Below are 15,299 nucleotides of genomic sequence, written 5' to 3' on the forward strand. Positions count from 1 at the left end.
AACAGCCTAAAAAAGCTAGCCAAAAGAGCTAGCATGTAGCTAAAATATTAGCTAAACTCCAAAATAGCCTAAAAAATCTTAGTAAATGCCAAAATGGTCCAAAAAGCTAGCAGAATGGCAACTTTTAAAAATTTAAAACGGTAATTTTTTAACATAATTATGAATAATAAAAAAGCAGGAATATTATTCCAGAATAAATCAACTTAAACCTTAAATAACTTTCAATATTTTACTCTCCATAAAAATATATTTTGTCAAAATTACACAAGATAGATTTGAGCTCAAGATAACATCGGGTCATTAATAACAATAGAATAAAATGATCTGGAGGGCCGGATAGAATTACCCGGAGGGCCGGATCCGGCCCCCGGGCCGTGACTTGACACATGTTTTAAAGTAATGAGCAAAAAGAAGATATGAACAAACAGGAAGGTCACTATGTAAAGACTGCAGGGAATGCCACTTTACAGCAGGAATAGAAAACTTTAAACGCCTCTTCTACTGACAGAGATCAAAAGCTGCATTTTACTGAGTGACAGTGAAGTTTCCTCAGATTATCTGCAGAAAATGAACAATTCCGGCCCCTTATCTAACACTGCGCGCCGGCTGTGGGTCCCCTGCTCTTTGTGTGCCGTTTGAATGTTTTCACATTATGAATAGTGATTTGCTGGAGTTTGCGATGGGCGTAGAGGGGGCACTTCAATAAACACCTTGCCATTTCAAAGCAGGCCTTTTCCTCCGGCTAAGGTCAGACTTCATTTAAAGCAAATCTCTTGCAAACAGACAAACAAGCGCGTGCAGACCACACACTCCAGTACATAAATGCAGCTCTTATTGGCTCTTCCAACCCAACGATTTCTCTTCAGGCTGACTTTAATGCAGGCATGTCAATCATTATAATAGCTAATATAAACAAGCACAACAGCAGTCATAGTAAAATAAAGCCACTGGCAGAACTTCCCGGTGTGGATTTATCAGATCCAAAACTAACTACATTTCAGCTCAAACATACTTCAAACCTCCATGTTTTTCCAGCTCAGATACGCCAGAAAATTCTTCAAAGCAAGTAAGAAAGCAAATCAAAAGTAACGCTGTAAAAAAAGTTCAGCAAAACTTCCATCCCTGCTTTTGTGCAGAAGCATTTGTATTCCTCAAAGCGCCTGGAGTGAAATAATCTCTGATAATCCGGAGCCGTTATTGATGTAGAAAAGGGCCGGCGGTTGGAGAATAGAGCAGCTGCTGCCCCGGGAAGCTAACTCTCAGCCACACAAAAGGGAGATCAAACCCAGATATGTATTCCATTGACCCTGCAGAAGATGAAGTCCTCCGAGGCCTAAGGTGAGGATCCGGAGCAGGCCGGGGGGCCGGGGGGGCCGGAGCCAAAGCTGCAAAACCTGCACTCCATTAAATCAAGCAGCACTTTTTGACACTGTAGCTGCAGCAACCAAGCGAGGCGATAATGCTGTTAGATGACACCCAGCCTCTCTGACAAAGACCTTCTATACACTCGGCTGCAGTTATTGTGAGATTAAACTGAATGGTTTAGCAGGAAACAACACCGGGTCTTCGGGAGGCCAAAAGACCTCCAACAACTGAACATTTACTCAGCTGGCTGCCGAAACAATGGACAATCACACAAAGGTTTTGTGAAATATCCAATCTATACTATTTATCGTTTATGCCAACCTAACTATGCATACAAGATATTTAAAAAAATAAATTAAAGCAGCAAGTGCCGTTGTACGGCACAACTCACCCACCAAACGTTTGCTAAAATATATATTTTTTTAAATGGCGGCTTTTGTTTTGGTTTATCTCCATAGAAACCTTTTATTTTTTTTGGTCGCCTGGTGGTGATGAACAATTCTATGTCATTTTTATGCGAAAATGCAAAAGTAATTTGTTTGATTTGCTTAGCAACGGAGGTTTTTACTAACCACACCCACATTCCTAATTTGATCCTATTGTATAATATATCATTTTGTTCAGCTTGAGCCAGCGATTCAGACATTACATTTTCATAATATTCCTGTAAAACATGTCCGGCCAACAGGATCTATATTATGTACAAATGTACATTATTTAAAATAAAAATTTTCTCCCAAATAGCTTCCAAATGATCCTCAATGAGTAAGGAGGCAATGGATTGAAATCCCTAAGAGACCTGTACATTTGTAGAAGGAACAAAGGGTAACTTTTTTTTTGAAAATTCAAGATGGCAACCTCTCCCAAGGTCAAATGATAGCTAACATATAGCTGAAATATTAGCTAAACTCTAAAACAGCCAAAAATAAACGAAAAAAAAAAGCCTAAATTAGACAAGACAGCTAGCATGAAGCTGAAATATTGGCTAAACTCCTAAACAGCATAAGTTTTTTTGGACTATTTTAGCATTTAGTATCAGAATGCCAATTCTTCAAACTTTAAAACTACAACTTTTTACCATAATTCTGAATAATAAAATGCATGAATGTTATTCCAGAATAAATCAACTTAAACCTTAAATAACTTTCAATATTTTACTCTCCATAAAAATATATTATGTCAAAATTATACAAGTTAGAAATGAGCCCAAGATAACATCGGGTCATTAATAACAATAAAATAAAATGATCTGGAGGGCCGGATAGAATTACCTGGAGGGCCGGATCCGGCCCCCGGGCCGTGACTTTGACACGTTTTAAAGTAATAAGCAAAAAAAAAGATATGAACGAACAGGAAGGTCACTATGTAAGGACTGCAGGGAATGTCACTTTACAGCAGGAATAGAAAACTAAAATAAAATGATCTGGAGTGCCGGATCCGGCCCCCGGGCCTTGACTTCATTTGTGAGTTGAAATATAGGGTCAAAAATCTAATGCCTGAACAAGAGAAATTGTAATCTGCTGCACATTTTTAGCTTAATTTTTCCAAAGAACCACAGAAACTTCAACTTCCTGATTGGCAAACGTCACTAAAGCCAGAACTTTCTTTCTTTCTCTGCTTCAGGTCAGCAATCCCGCTGCTTTGATCGCCAAGCTCGTCCTCCTGCCGGCTTACACATACCATCAATTTCAACTCTAAAAGCTTTATATTTACACTGACCTTTTCCTCATTTTTCAGCCCAATCAATCCCAGCAATAACAACAAGCGAAGACTTCACCCAGAGCACGGTGGTCACGGCGGAGCAAAGGACTCCGTAGGAAGCCTGGACCTTTGCGAGCTATACAAGCTCTCAGTGGGCAGGAGTTATTGGGATTAAATACATCTGAACCACCTCACCGCAGGTAACCGAAAAATTACATAAAGATCCGAGAAGGAGAATGAGAGCTCCTTCAGCTCCATTCAGGCTTATAAAGTCAACTTCAGCAGTATAAACACATCAGGTTTTTAAAAATAGTGTTTCAGAAATGTATTCACATCATTATTTTGACTAGAATCAATTACAGCTAAAGCAGCTCCTATCTGGCAGATTGATACCCAGAGCAGAGAGGAGGATTTTTTTCACCACTTACTGATGCTGCTTTTCCATTTTAATCAGTAAATTACCTAAAAAACTGCATTTCATGTGGCCCGTTTGAAAGAACTGCATCTTTTGCTGCAGCAACTGCAGGATTTTTGCATTTTTCCAATACAAAATAAGAGCTTTTGCATCACACCACAGGAGCTTTGGGCTTATAATTACAATTAAAGAGCTGCTGCAGGCCTCTGTGACACATAAAAAGCAATTATTCAAAACACAGGATTATAGCGAGCCGATGTTCAATTTATAAATCTAATTATAATCTAAAGTAAGCAGACTGCACAGAGTGAGCATGCAGCAGTCGTGCTCATCTGTATGCACCAGGTACATGGAATAAAAGTTAGTGAGCATGCTACCTGAAAAATGATGAGAATGAATGCCGCTACACTCCAGGATCAGATTGAATTAAAGAGCAGTAATTATATTTCACTGAACAATGAGGTACAAGGGAATAGACTTTTTATTCTTTCAATTACGCTCTAAAGTCCCACTCTGATCATCTTTTTAGCCAAGTATTTCCAGTAGTCTTTCAATTTTAATGTTGCTATTTTAGCCAATATGGAAAGAAAATTATTCTATTCTAGGACATAGTTTCTGCAGAGCAGCAGGACCAACATCAGATAAATGCCACAAGAACAGCTTAAAGACCTACTCCAATAAAAAATGTGTTTTTATTTTTAACATGTTCTTGTAGCATTTTTCAAATAATAAATGAAATAATATTATTTCACTTTTTAAATAGTATTTTTTCATGTTTAAAATACGGATTTCTTTATTCAGATAGTGTTGGGTCGGGAGTAGATGAACACATGCGGTTTGAAAACGCAAAGGTTTGTGATCCAGACACTGACATGAGCCAAAGTCTCCCCGCGCCGCTTCATTCTGATGCATCCACCTGCAGACAAATGGATCCACGTACGTCTTTTTTTTTCTTCGTCTGAGCTGCCAGCATGACTCAAAACTGTACGGCAGGATAGCTCCGATATTGCTCGCCATTTTGCTACACTAATGTTAGCTTGAACTTGTGAGGTGCTATAAGCTAGCAGGGGAGAGTGTAATCAAAGGTCCTGCCTACAGTTCAGATGTAATTTCTAACTAGAAAAGTTACATTACCTCCAATGATGCTAGTGTGAATGTTTTTTGCTGAAAATAGTGATGCAATTTATTTTAATTGCTGGAGTTATTTGCTGAAAACGCAAAAGCTATTTGCAAAATGTTAAATTTGCCATAAGACTGGAAATTTCATGTAGGAACTATGAAAGAACGCGTAAGTTTACCTAAATTTCTGAATAATTTGTAGTGAAATTGCTTAAAAATCCTTAATACGTGCCAATTTTGCAAAAATATTTGGTGTGTTGCTTTAATATGAGCTAAACTCTAAATTAGCCCCCCAAAAAAGCTAGCACGTTGATTAGAATAGAATAGAATAGAATAGAATAGAATAGAATAGAATAGAATAGAATAGAATAGAATAGCAATACTTTATTCATCCCAGGCTGGAAAATTAGGCAAGGGAGGCATTAGATTAAATACTAGCTAAACTCCAAAATAGCCTAAAATTTTTCAGTACGCTACAGGAGTAAAAACCTTACACTGTTCCTAAAATAGAAACTAAACTCTAAATTAGTCTATAAAAACCTCAGTAGGTAAAAAAATTAGGCAAAGACGTCAACATGTTGCTAAAATATTAGCTAAACTCCAAATTATTGTAAAAAAAAAAAAAAACCTCAGTAGATGACAGATTAGCCAAAAAGCTAGCATATTGCTTAAACTCCAAAACAGCCTAAAATTCCTCAGAAAAATACATTTGATAAAAATGCTAGTCTGTTTATAAAATAGTAGCTAAACTCTAAATTAGTCTATAAAAACTTCAGTAGTTAAAAAAATAGCTAAGGACATTAGTATGTTGCTAAAATATTAGCTAAACTCCAAATTAACCCAAAAAACATCATTAGGTGCCAAATTAACAAAAAAAAGCTAGAATATTACTTTAATACTAGCTAAACTCCTAGGTAGCCTAAAATTCCTCAAAAACGTTAGCCTATTCCTAAAATAGAAGCTAAACTCTAAATTAGCCTGAAAGACTCAAGTAGACAAGAAGTTAGCCAAAAATGTTTGCACATTGCTTAAATATTAGCTAAACTCCAAAATAGCATGACATTTCTCAGTAAACTAAATTATTTAAAAACGTTAGCATGTTGCTAAAATATTATGTAAACTCTATTTTGTTTTGAAAATTACTATAAAGGATGAAAACGTAGCCCATGAATATATATTAAAGGTTTGTTGCTAATTTACTTAAAATTAAACAATTTTACAATAGGAAAAATATATAGTTGGAGGGAGACCAGTATTCACAAGTTACTAGAAAAGCAACTACCACAGTAATCATTCCATGAACTATTTTGGATGTAAGAAACTAAATATTTCTTACTTTCTTTTGTTCTACACTCTTTGGCTATGTGGTTTCTAAATAATAGCTCCTGTCTGATGAGCAAAAACCAACAACCTTCATCTGGAGATCTTTCTAGCAGCAGCTATGATGGATGTCAGCTTTGACAAACTGTCTATTTTACTGTTTAGATGGGTGGGTGGGGGGGTAAATATTAAGGAAAAACATTGATCCATGTTCTGAGTTCAAATAACCGCTAGAAGGAACCGAAATATTGAATTCAGCACATTATCTGGGGTAAGTCAAGTGAACTGGGGTAAAGGTCATCACCATCTGTGATGAAATATAAACCATGTAAGGCGCACGCGCACATTTCTCCTCGTGAAGGTTAGCTATGCAGGCAGCTGAGCTCAGCCATCCCAAACATCCACCCAAATACAATATCGAGGAAAGAATTCAGGACTGTGACGTCAATCATGAAAAGCGAGTTCTCTGGCTGAACCACGCGAGCACCCGTAGAAAATGTAAACAAACAGATTACCCTGATTTGAGGGCTTTCGCTGACTTTGGATGTGATCAATTCAAGAACATCAGCTCGGAGGTCCACCAGAAACTTCACCCCGCCTTCCACCCTGCTGATGTGACACAGCAGCTGCTTGTAACGGGGCGTCAGACTGTAACGGAGCCGGTCTTCGACCTGCAGGATGGTCGCCAGGTCGCGCAGCTGCGTGTCCAGCAGCTTCACGGCCAGCTCCGACGCGCCTTTGTGGTCCACTCCGTAGTCTCTAGACAGCTTTGTCAGCAACTCGACTTTGTCAACTTCGTCTAAACTTCTGTAGAAGTGCATAAAGTCCAAGCTGTTGGACTCTGGGGGAGGCGGGGATTTCTCTCTTGTCTCGTATGAGGGTAAAGGTACGACCACCCTGGCCAGGATCTCCTCCATACCCGACGCGCGACCGCGGGCAGAGAAGCAGCGCCAACCGCTGACGGCGGAGGCCTCTCGGGTAACTTTAAGGACAGCCCCGTGACGCCAGCACCTCACGCTGCTACGAACAGCCCGAAGAGCGAAGTGAGGGATCATCGCAGGAGCGCGTGAGCTGCCAGCCCGCTGTACGGGTCGGGTATCATGCAATCACTTCCGGGTTTCTTAAAGAGACAGTGCGGTTGTCATGGCAGCGAGCAAAGAGGTGGATTTATTCAAATATAATAATGTTATTGAACTTGATCTCATATTAGAGTAGAGTAGAGTAGAATAGAATAGAATAGAATAGAATAGAATAGAATAGAATAGAATAGAATAGAATAGAATAGAATAGAATAGAATAGAATAGAATTAAAAATAACTTAATTGATCCCTCAAAGGGGAAATGGGTTTGTTGTAACCATTGACTATATATGAGAACTGGACTGAGTGAAACCAACTACCCTCCACCCCGAGTGCACCGCTTCCAAACAGCAAGTACCTGCTGGCTAGAAGAAGTCAAAACCTGTTTTATTTTTTGTTCTATTTCTGGGAATAATGATTAAAAAGCTCTGTTTTCTTTTCTTTAAACATGTTCTCGCTGACAATGTTTTCTCTTTTTTTTTCTTTTTTTTTTTTATAATATTTTTCTGCGGAGCAAGTTATTCAAGATATAAACTGACCAATCAGATGCATCAACAAAAGTCAAGAGGACCTGGACCTGGAAGATGCACACACCAACATGGCCCCAAGACGGGGCCAAAAGGTTTTTACATATTTTATATTATGTCTTTGCGACATTTCTGTTTACCAACTTTCTTCTTTACACTTTAACGGTTCCTCCAATTTCATTGTCCTTGTGATAGGGACAATAAAGACCTATCTATCTATCTGTAAGTCTTTGACTGAGTTGAACAAAGTTCCCACTCTTCCCCTAGAACTCATGTGTCAAAGTCAAGGCCCGGGGGCCGGATCCGACTGTTTTGGAGTTAGTCTAAAATATACACGCTAGCTGTTTTGGCTAACCAAGGTTTTTTTTTTTGTTTTTTTTTTTGGTAATTTGACATTTGGCTAATATTTTGACTGGCTATCAGCTTCAGTGTTTTCATTTTAAAGCTTCAGTGTTTTTAGGAGTGACTGGGTTAAGGTTACTGTTATGGTTTGGAATCTTCTAGTATAGATTTGCAAATTCTGCTTTCGGCTCCAGTTGCCACATTTCTGCTAGCAGCTAATTATGACTATGATGTTGTGTTTGGACGCCATCTTGCTGCAACCAGGTCCCTCTCAGAAAAATAGGTGGTCTCCTGTCTTACGTTCAAAACATTTGATTGAGAAATTCTCCCAAATCTGCTTTTAACAAGCTCACTCCTGTTCGGCAAGAGTGGTTACCAATCACTGCTTACTGAGATTGCCTGTCTCCAAGATGGCGGCATATATTTTGTGAAAAAAATGGCGACTGAATTGACGCCATTTGGACGGAGCTGTAAGTAAAACATTTTCTGTGGATGCTGTCACACTCATGGAGACCAGTTCTCAGATACAGTTACTGGTTATAACCCTTTTAAATGATTGTACCCAATGTTTATATTCTGTGTATAGACTTTATGCTACTGTGTTGGTGTTTCAAACTTTCCATTCTTCCAACATTCTGGTCAAATTGTACAAGGAGTTGGTTTTGGTCTTTTAAGGAGTTGTATTATATTTATTATTATAATAATTTATTATTATTATATTTCTCATGTGAGAAATTCTAGTAAACACTTTTTAAAAAAAGGTAAACTTTGCAGTTAATTCAATGGTGAACTGAGTCTTTTTGATCAGTTTGCATGTATTTTAATTTATGTAATTTACTCATTAATACCTCAGTAATTTGAATAAGATTCCTTTGCAGACCAAGTTATACAGGTTGATCTCATTAAAGTAGAAGGGAAAAAAAATCAAGGATCATAGTTCATGTTTTTACCCTTTCATGCCAAATTACCCAAAGTGTGATATGTCTTTGTATGCACATAAACTTCTGTTGGTTGTCTTGTTTGCCCATTTTTCTTGCTTTAATTGATTAAAATAAACCATTTCCAATCCAACCCCCCTTTAATGACTGCAGTGCAGAGAGACAGCAGTTGACCTCTGATCAGAAGGTCACAGGTTCAGTTCCTACCTTCTATGGGTCAAAGTGTCTTTGGGCAAGATACTGAATTTCACCCTTTGGGTCTGGATAACACCTGATCACGCATGAATATGGATGAACGTGACCGGAAAGGGCTTTGCACCTTTAGCCAATGTAGAAAACCTCAAAATAAGTATACACCATTAACAACGAGCTGAATCCACTTGGATTTTTTCTTTGCACATGAATCTCCCGACCAATAGAATGAGAGATCATGTCTTTAACGTCTCTTCTTGGGTGCATGTAAACCATTGCACTGAACCACTCTTGCAACTGTTTTTCAGAATTGGGAACACCTCTTGGACAACAGGTGAAACATCTTCAAAAATGAAAGACAAATTGATTCATCTCTGTCTGTTATTTGACCAGATATCAAGTTATGGTTTTATTTCTTTAAAAAATGCCTTAATTTTTCTTAAAAAAATTATTCCCATACAGGAATTAAAAAAAAACAATGTTTGAATATCATCAATCATAAAAGAATACCAAATATGTTGTTTTAGGATGTAGCTAAAAGGAGACATGAGAAAATTCAGAGAAGAAAACCCAATGAAGTGTCAATTGGAGGCAGAGGATTTGCTGTTGCTGCCAAAAGGCCGCAGAGAGGAAGAACACAAAGATTAAGTGTCTACAACTTCAATTTGGTCTTTAATGAGTGAACTAATGGTCAGTAATTAATAAATCAATAAACTATTTAAACATATCAAAGTGTCAGACTAAGATATGTGTGTCTAATTTGTTGTCAGTCACTTATTTACATAGACTATTTAGGAACTAACCAGCCTATGTGGTGTTATTGTGATGTTTAATTTGTATTTATTTTTGCAACCATCCGTCTAAAAAACTTTTAGCAAAGGCAATGATCTTAGGTTCAGGGGGGAGACACTTTTTTTAATTGATAAGTTATACAATATTACAACACATGGCATTATATCAACATTCTATATATACAGTATATATATATATATGTGTGTGTGTGTGTGTGTGTGTATGCATGTACAGAAAGAAAAAAAAAATCCAACCTAAACATTAGGGTTAAAAAAATAACTATAAATCAACATTTGTGAATTAAAAAAATAACAAAAAAATGTAGTTGCTGAACAAAAACTGAATTATTGGTTCTTTGTCACGACCGCCAAATAAAATATTAGAGTATGTGAACTGAATTGTAGTTTTTGTTGAGAGACATCTATATAAATCTCCTCAGAAAGTGTACACCAAATTACAATCATAAACTAGAGGTTTTTCATTTTCAATTTAATGTCTACATGTTTGACGTATATTAACTTGAATATTAAACCTTAAATGAAGAAATTCTTTACATAAGGGGATCAAATTCAGATCAGCTTAAAATGAAATAAAAACCAGATTGAAAATTTAAATGAAAAAAAGTCTTTATACTCTAAAGTACACATTGTACACTTGGGGGAATTCCTGAAATTTAAAAATGATATAGTACATTTTGCAAAATGTTATATTGTAAACTTGAAATTAAAATTGAAAATGAGATAACTCTAATCTAAAGTTTGAATTTAAAAAAAGCTTTTACCAAATATGTATAAATAAATAATGTATATTTGTATTTTCAGCATTTTTTCCACCTTTCTCCTTATTTGCTTTCAGTTCTCAGTTTTCAGTTTTATTCCCGCTTTATTGACCTTATTTTTAGGTGGGGGCGGGGCTTCGAGCTCAACAAAAAAAGTAGAAAATACAAACAAATAATTTAAATTTTTTACATTTTCAATATTTATTTCAAGTTTACAATGTTTACTTTCGTGTTTAAACTATTTATTTAAAAACATTCACAACCTAGTTTACTTATTCACTTTAAGCACCTGAATGTATTTGTTTTAGCCAATCAGAATGCAGCTCTTGATGACGCAAACTCCGCACAGCGGCAGTAAACCAGCGCGCGCGGCACAAGCTTCTGCCTGTTACAGAAGGACGGAATAAAGCTGCAGATTTTAAATAAGCGTGTCAGTTTTGCGGACGTACGTAGTGGTGAGAGTTAAGGTATGTTTTTCTGACTTATCTTAAAGCGATTTGATGATTTTTCAGATCAAATCTTCTACTAATTTTGAATGTTGTAACTTTTCCACGCGCTATCTAGCTAGCTAGTTAGCTGGCTTGCATTGTTTTTTTCTGTTATTTTCTGACACGTGTCCTTGGTTTGAAAGATGGGAAGAGAAAAGTGTGTGAAAGTAGAAGAGAAAGCGAAAAGCAGAAAGCTGAAGAAGTTGGACGGCGGTGAAAGCACAGGTGACTTCAGAGATCTGATCAAACACAGGTGAGTGATGCCGGAAACAAACATGGCGGCCGTCCGAAAGCCGCTCCCCAGCTCCCGCTCAGGGCCTTGAGTTACCGATTAAATTCTGACTCAATTGCTGCTCCAGTGCAGCTCATCCATCATCTGTTAGCTTAGGACTCACAGCTGCTTTACAAATTATGAATATTACGAAATAAATCACGAAGAAACATTAAAAAAAATGCGCACCACCAAACAAAGATGGAGAATGAGAAGGCTCCACTGGCTGAGCTGTTAGGCGGGTTAGTGGCATCGAGTGCACGCATTCATTTCAGAGTACAGTGGGCACTCCATCTTCATATGAATAAATTAATTTACTTTGATATCTGATGCGTTTATTACCATGCATATATGAGCAGACAAATGAACGTGGAGGCATCTGTCATTGGCTTGTGTAATTGATGAAAGCGGGGAGATGAATAGACACCTGTAAGTGCCAGTGGCAGCAGAGCACGTTGCTGTCTGTCTGACTGTGGGAGCTGGCCTCATGTTATTTCATGCCACACTGACTGAATTAGTGATTAAGGATCAACTCATCATCCTCAGCCACAAGAGTCCTGGAACTTTATTTTTTCTGATTTATGTCCTCAAATGTGTGCATTAAAAAGTTCCTAAATGAGAGGTGATTGCTGCTTATGCCACTTTGTAGCTTGAAGGATGGAAAGGTCAGGCTGAGAAGAAATATGTTTGGGGAAATACTTGTCTGTTTGGTGACATTTTAGTACAGAGCTGGAATGAGCCTAACAAGACAGATGTGTATTTAGTTTTTCCAACCTTTACCTCGAGCCAAAGCTGTTTTGTAATCTTGCTCCATGCTTGTTTGTTGCAATCAGGGGAGAAGAATGAAATTTTCAATTCTTGTTTGGTGTCACTCGGTGGAAAATGAAGCTACTTGCTTCAAGTTACGCCATTGTAGGAAAACACCTGACACGCCTTCTTGCATGGAAACACTATTTCGAAAAATAATTGAACTTAGTATTGAGCTTTTGATAAAAATGCAAATGTCTGATATGAACCGTATTAAAATTCAGCAATGCGAATAAATCAGTTTTTATTCATTTTTTCCCTGTTCTGGCTGACCTGGCATGCCTGATATTTTTATTTGGAATGTCTGCTTTTGCACAAACAGCCCTGACTAATTAACTCTGAAAGTTGAGTTGTTGAGTCTAATAAAGAAACACTTTTGGTCCATTCTTTGTCAAAAAAAAAATAAAGATACATTTACCTTTTTTTCAGTGTCAACATGTTGCATTCCTGTGTTCGTGCATACAGCAGACCTAGCATGACTTGTACTTTTCTCATTTTGTTCCTTTTCTCTTTGTTTTTTTTTAACAGCACAAAACCCAATAAATTCACAGAGGAGGTGATTAATGAAAAGTCTCAAAAGAAGGTAAAACCACTTCTTTAAGACCAGTCTTTTACTTTTATTTCCAAGTATGAGATTTCAAGCTGTTATGTTGCTTTTATAGTAACTAAAGTGCTAAGTTATGCATATTTTTGTATGAGAAAATTACTTTTAGCAGAGCATTTTTAACCAGTCTGAAGCTGCATTCTCACCGGCTGCATGTGATGCGTTCAGGAACACACTACAGAGTTTGATGAATGCGCAGCCAGCCGGTGGTGTAAGCACCAGACATGCAGGTAGCGGCAGGAAGGGGATTCTTTTTCTTTGTCTTATTACTGTTTATTAGCGCTCGTCTGCCTCCTACAAAGGGCAGAGGTCAAAGTAGTGCAAATCCCACCAATCTTGCTCCAGACTTTTCGTTTTCACAGTTCTGTTTTTCCAATAAATGTCCATCTTGGTATCGTATTGAACCGGCCGGGCACAATCCGGAATTATTAGTCTCCTTTTCGATCATGTTTACAATGATTTGTACTTCCATGTTTTGAGCGCGTCTCTATTTAATCTGGGTCACAGCGCTGCGTTGTCATGATTCAGCGTGAAAATGTTCAACCAGGTTGAACCTTCAGTGCGTAATCAATAAACGCCCGACTTGCAACCGGACTTAAAAACTGGAAGAAAAAAAAAAAAACTTTCACAGATCACGTGCGTTCCAGATGCAGAAGCAAGACATTTGCATAGACTTTTCATTGAAAGTGGCTGCTTGAAACACCTTGAGTACAACGGTGCGTCACTTTGACAATTCTTTACAATTTAGTTCCACAAACTGTAAGGCCCAAAAGACTGTTTTTGGGGGAGGTATTTATTTCATTAGACTAGGGGTGGGCAAACTACGGCCCGGGGGGCCATATGCTGCCCATTAAACTACTTAATCTGGCCCGCCAGACTAGAGTAAATTATATTGATAATCCTTATTGTTTGTTGTTATTGTTTTTTCCTTGTGATTCTGGTGTCTCCCCAAAGATGGTGCACTACAAATAATTGACCTTATGTCTAGGTGCAGAAAGTTATTTTGCATTCATTTGGTGCTGGAAGTTTTGTTGTTTTTCATTAATTTTTTCATCATTCGAACACCACATGAACGCAGGACTTCTGTAAATTTGCATTTTACCTGAGGTGCATCAACTCATTGGTGCAGTTGTCTCCAAACTTAGAACCAAAGCCACAGTTTTATATTAAAAACTCCCAAATGTTCTATTTTAAAGTAAATAAATTAATTTTCACAAGTGAAAAAAGTTTGCCCACCCCTGCCTTAGACCCTTCTTCTTGATGAGGAAAAAAAATGTTAACAGCTAAATGTTTTAGCAGATGAGCCCCATCTTGATAATTTGCTTCCATATTCACTGAAACATGTGGTTTTTATGTCACTCAGTCACTTTAAAATACCTCCACACTGCTGACTTCTGGAAAAATGTGCAAGATTGTCAATGCACATTTATTCCCAAACTTTTATCGTATCGTTGCATCACATTCCACTCTTTGGCCTTACTTTAACTGACGTCCACCGAAGGCCACATGCGTGTTTTTTTTTTGTTTTTTGTTTTTCTTGCTATTCTTGGCCAAATATATTTGGTGCAACCCTTAACATAAAACTTGTAAAATTATTGACCCTCTTTAATGTTGGTATTATATTAGTTGGTAGTATATTAGTATGGTATTGATGGAATTAAAACACCCCCAAAGAAATAATTCAAATCAATTTCTGCTGCCACAATTGATAAAGTTTGGAGCCACTTTCATTACCTTTGGTAAAACTTATTTTATGGATTTTTTCCTAATATCAGTTTAGTGAAACCTCTATTGTATTGTAAAATTTCTTTAATTTCCACCAATAACAGACGTGTACCAATAATTCTGTGATCTTGGAGTCTTTTCCCCGTTTGGCAGTATTTACCAAAATGTTTAGCATGGCCTCATTAAGTCAAGACGGATCCAGTCACTCAACGCTTCTTGTATAACATTTGCTATTCATGCAGATTGGGCAGAGAAATGAGTGCGGTTTAATCTAAAAGTGTTAATGAAGTGATGGAGTGATGTCATACTGCTGATGTGTTTGTGCCAAGTACTTTGAATTGAAACTTGGCAGTGAATTCACAATCAACTAAAAATATAACTAGTCTGCATATTTTAGGCTTATTAGACTTTTGGTGTTAATAATTGCATTCAAGCCCTAAAAAAATAAAAGTAAAAACACTTTTATTTGTGGATTTTTCATCAGCCAGTTGGTGCCTGATTTTTGTTTGAAGTATTGATATTGTTTAGTAATTAAATGTTTTGTGCTCTTATAGGTAAAGACGCCAAAGGCAGAAATCCAGCAAGTCAGCATTTCCAGGTAGGAACGATTTCCATTACCTAGAAGATGTTAGAATGTATGACTAAGACTGCAAGCTGAAAAGCTTTTTTTCCCCCCTTTCTTTATTCTTTGTGATGTTAAAATGTATTCTTTTGTGTTGTGGTCCTCAGGCTTCGGACAGAAGTCTTTTATTTTGTACATTTTGTTAAGCTGTCCCTGAAATGAATTTCGGTGCGCACAGAGGACGGCTATACGGAGCTTGTCAGGAGGGTAATAA

The 15,299-nt window shown here is 37.3% G+C and overlaps 2 protein-coding genes across 5 annotated transcripts in view; one reads left to right on the forward strand and one right to left on the reverse strand.

The window, feature by feature from the left end:
- mlycd (malonyl-CoA decarboxylase) overlaps positions 1-7,507 on the reverse strand; it is a 20,035-nt gene extending 12,528 nt beyond the window's left edge. Inside the window, exon 1 of the mRNA XM_024281677.2 lies at positions 6,436-7,507. Coding sequence (XP_024137445.1) covers positions 6,436-6,975 — 540 coding nt within the window. The 5' untranslated portion in view covers positions 6,976-7,507. The remainder of the gene's footprint in view (positions 1-6,435) is intronic.
- Positions 6,866-15,299, forward strand: part of zgc:173742 (DNA topoisomerase I, mitochondrial) — a 34,081-nt gene continuing 25,647 nt past the window's right edge. For 2 of the 4 annotated variants that reach the window (XM_024281669.1, XM_024281670.1), the window contains exons 1-4: positions 10,881-11,035; positions 11,200-11,309; positions 12,663-12,717; positions 15,018-15,061. In XM_024281669.1, coding sequence (XP_024137437.1) covers positions 11,200-11,309; positions 12,663-12,717; positions 15,018-15,061 — 209 coding nt within the window. In that variant the 5' untranslated portion in view covers positions 10,881-11,035. Of the gene's footprint in view, positions 7,005-7,517; positions 7,622-10,880; positions 11,036-11,199; positions 11,310-12,662; positions 12,718-15,017; positions 15,062-15,299 lie in introns of those variants that run through there. The other 2 variants (XM_024281672.2, XM_024281673.2) reach the window with 2 other exon arrangements.

The sequence above is a fragment of the Oryzias melastigma genome, linkage group LG6 (genome assembly GCF_002922805.2).
Source record: "Oryzias melastigma strain HK-1 linkage group LG6, ASM292280v2, whole genome shotgun sequence".
Taxonomy (NCBI): domain Eukaryota; kingdom Metazoa; phylum Chordata; class Actinopteri; order Beloniformes; family Adrianichthyidae; genus Oryzias; species Oryzias melastigma.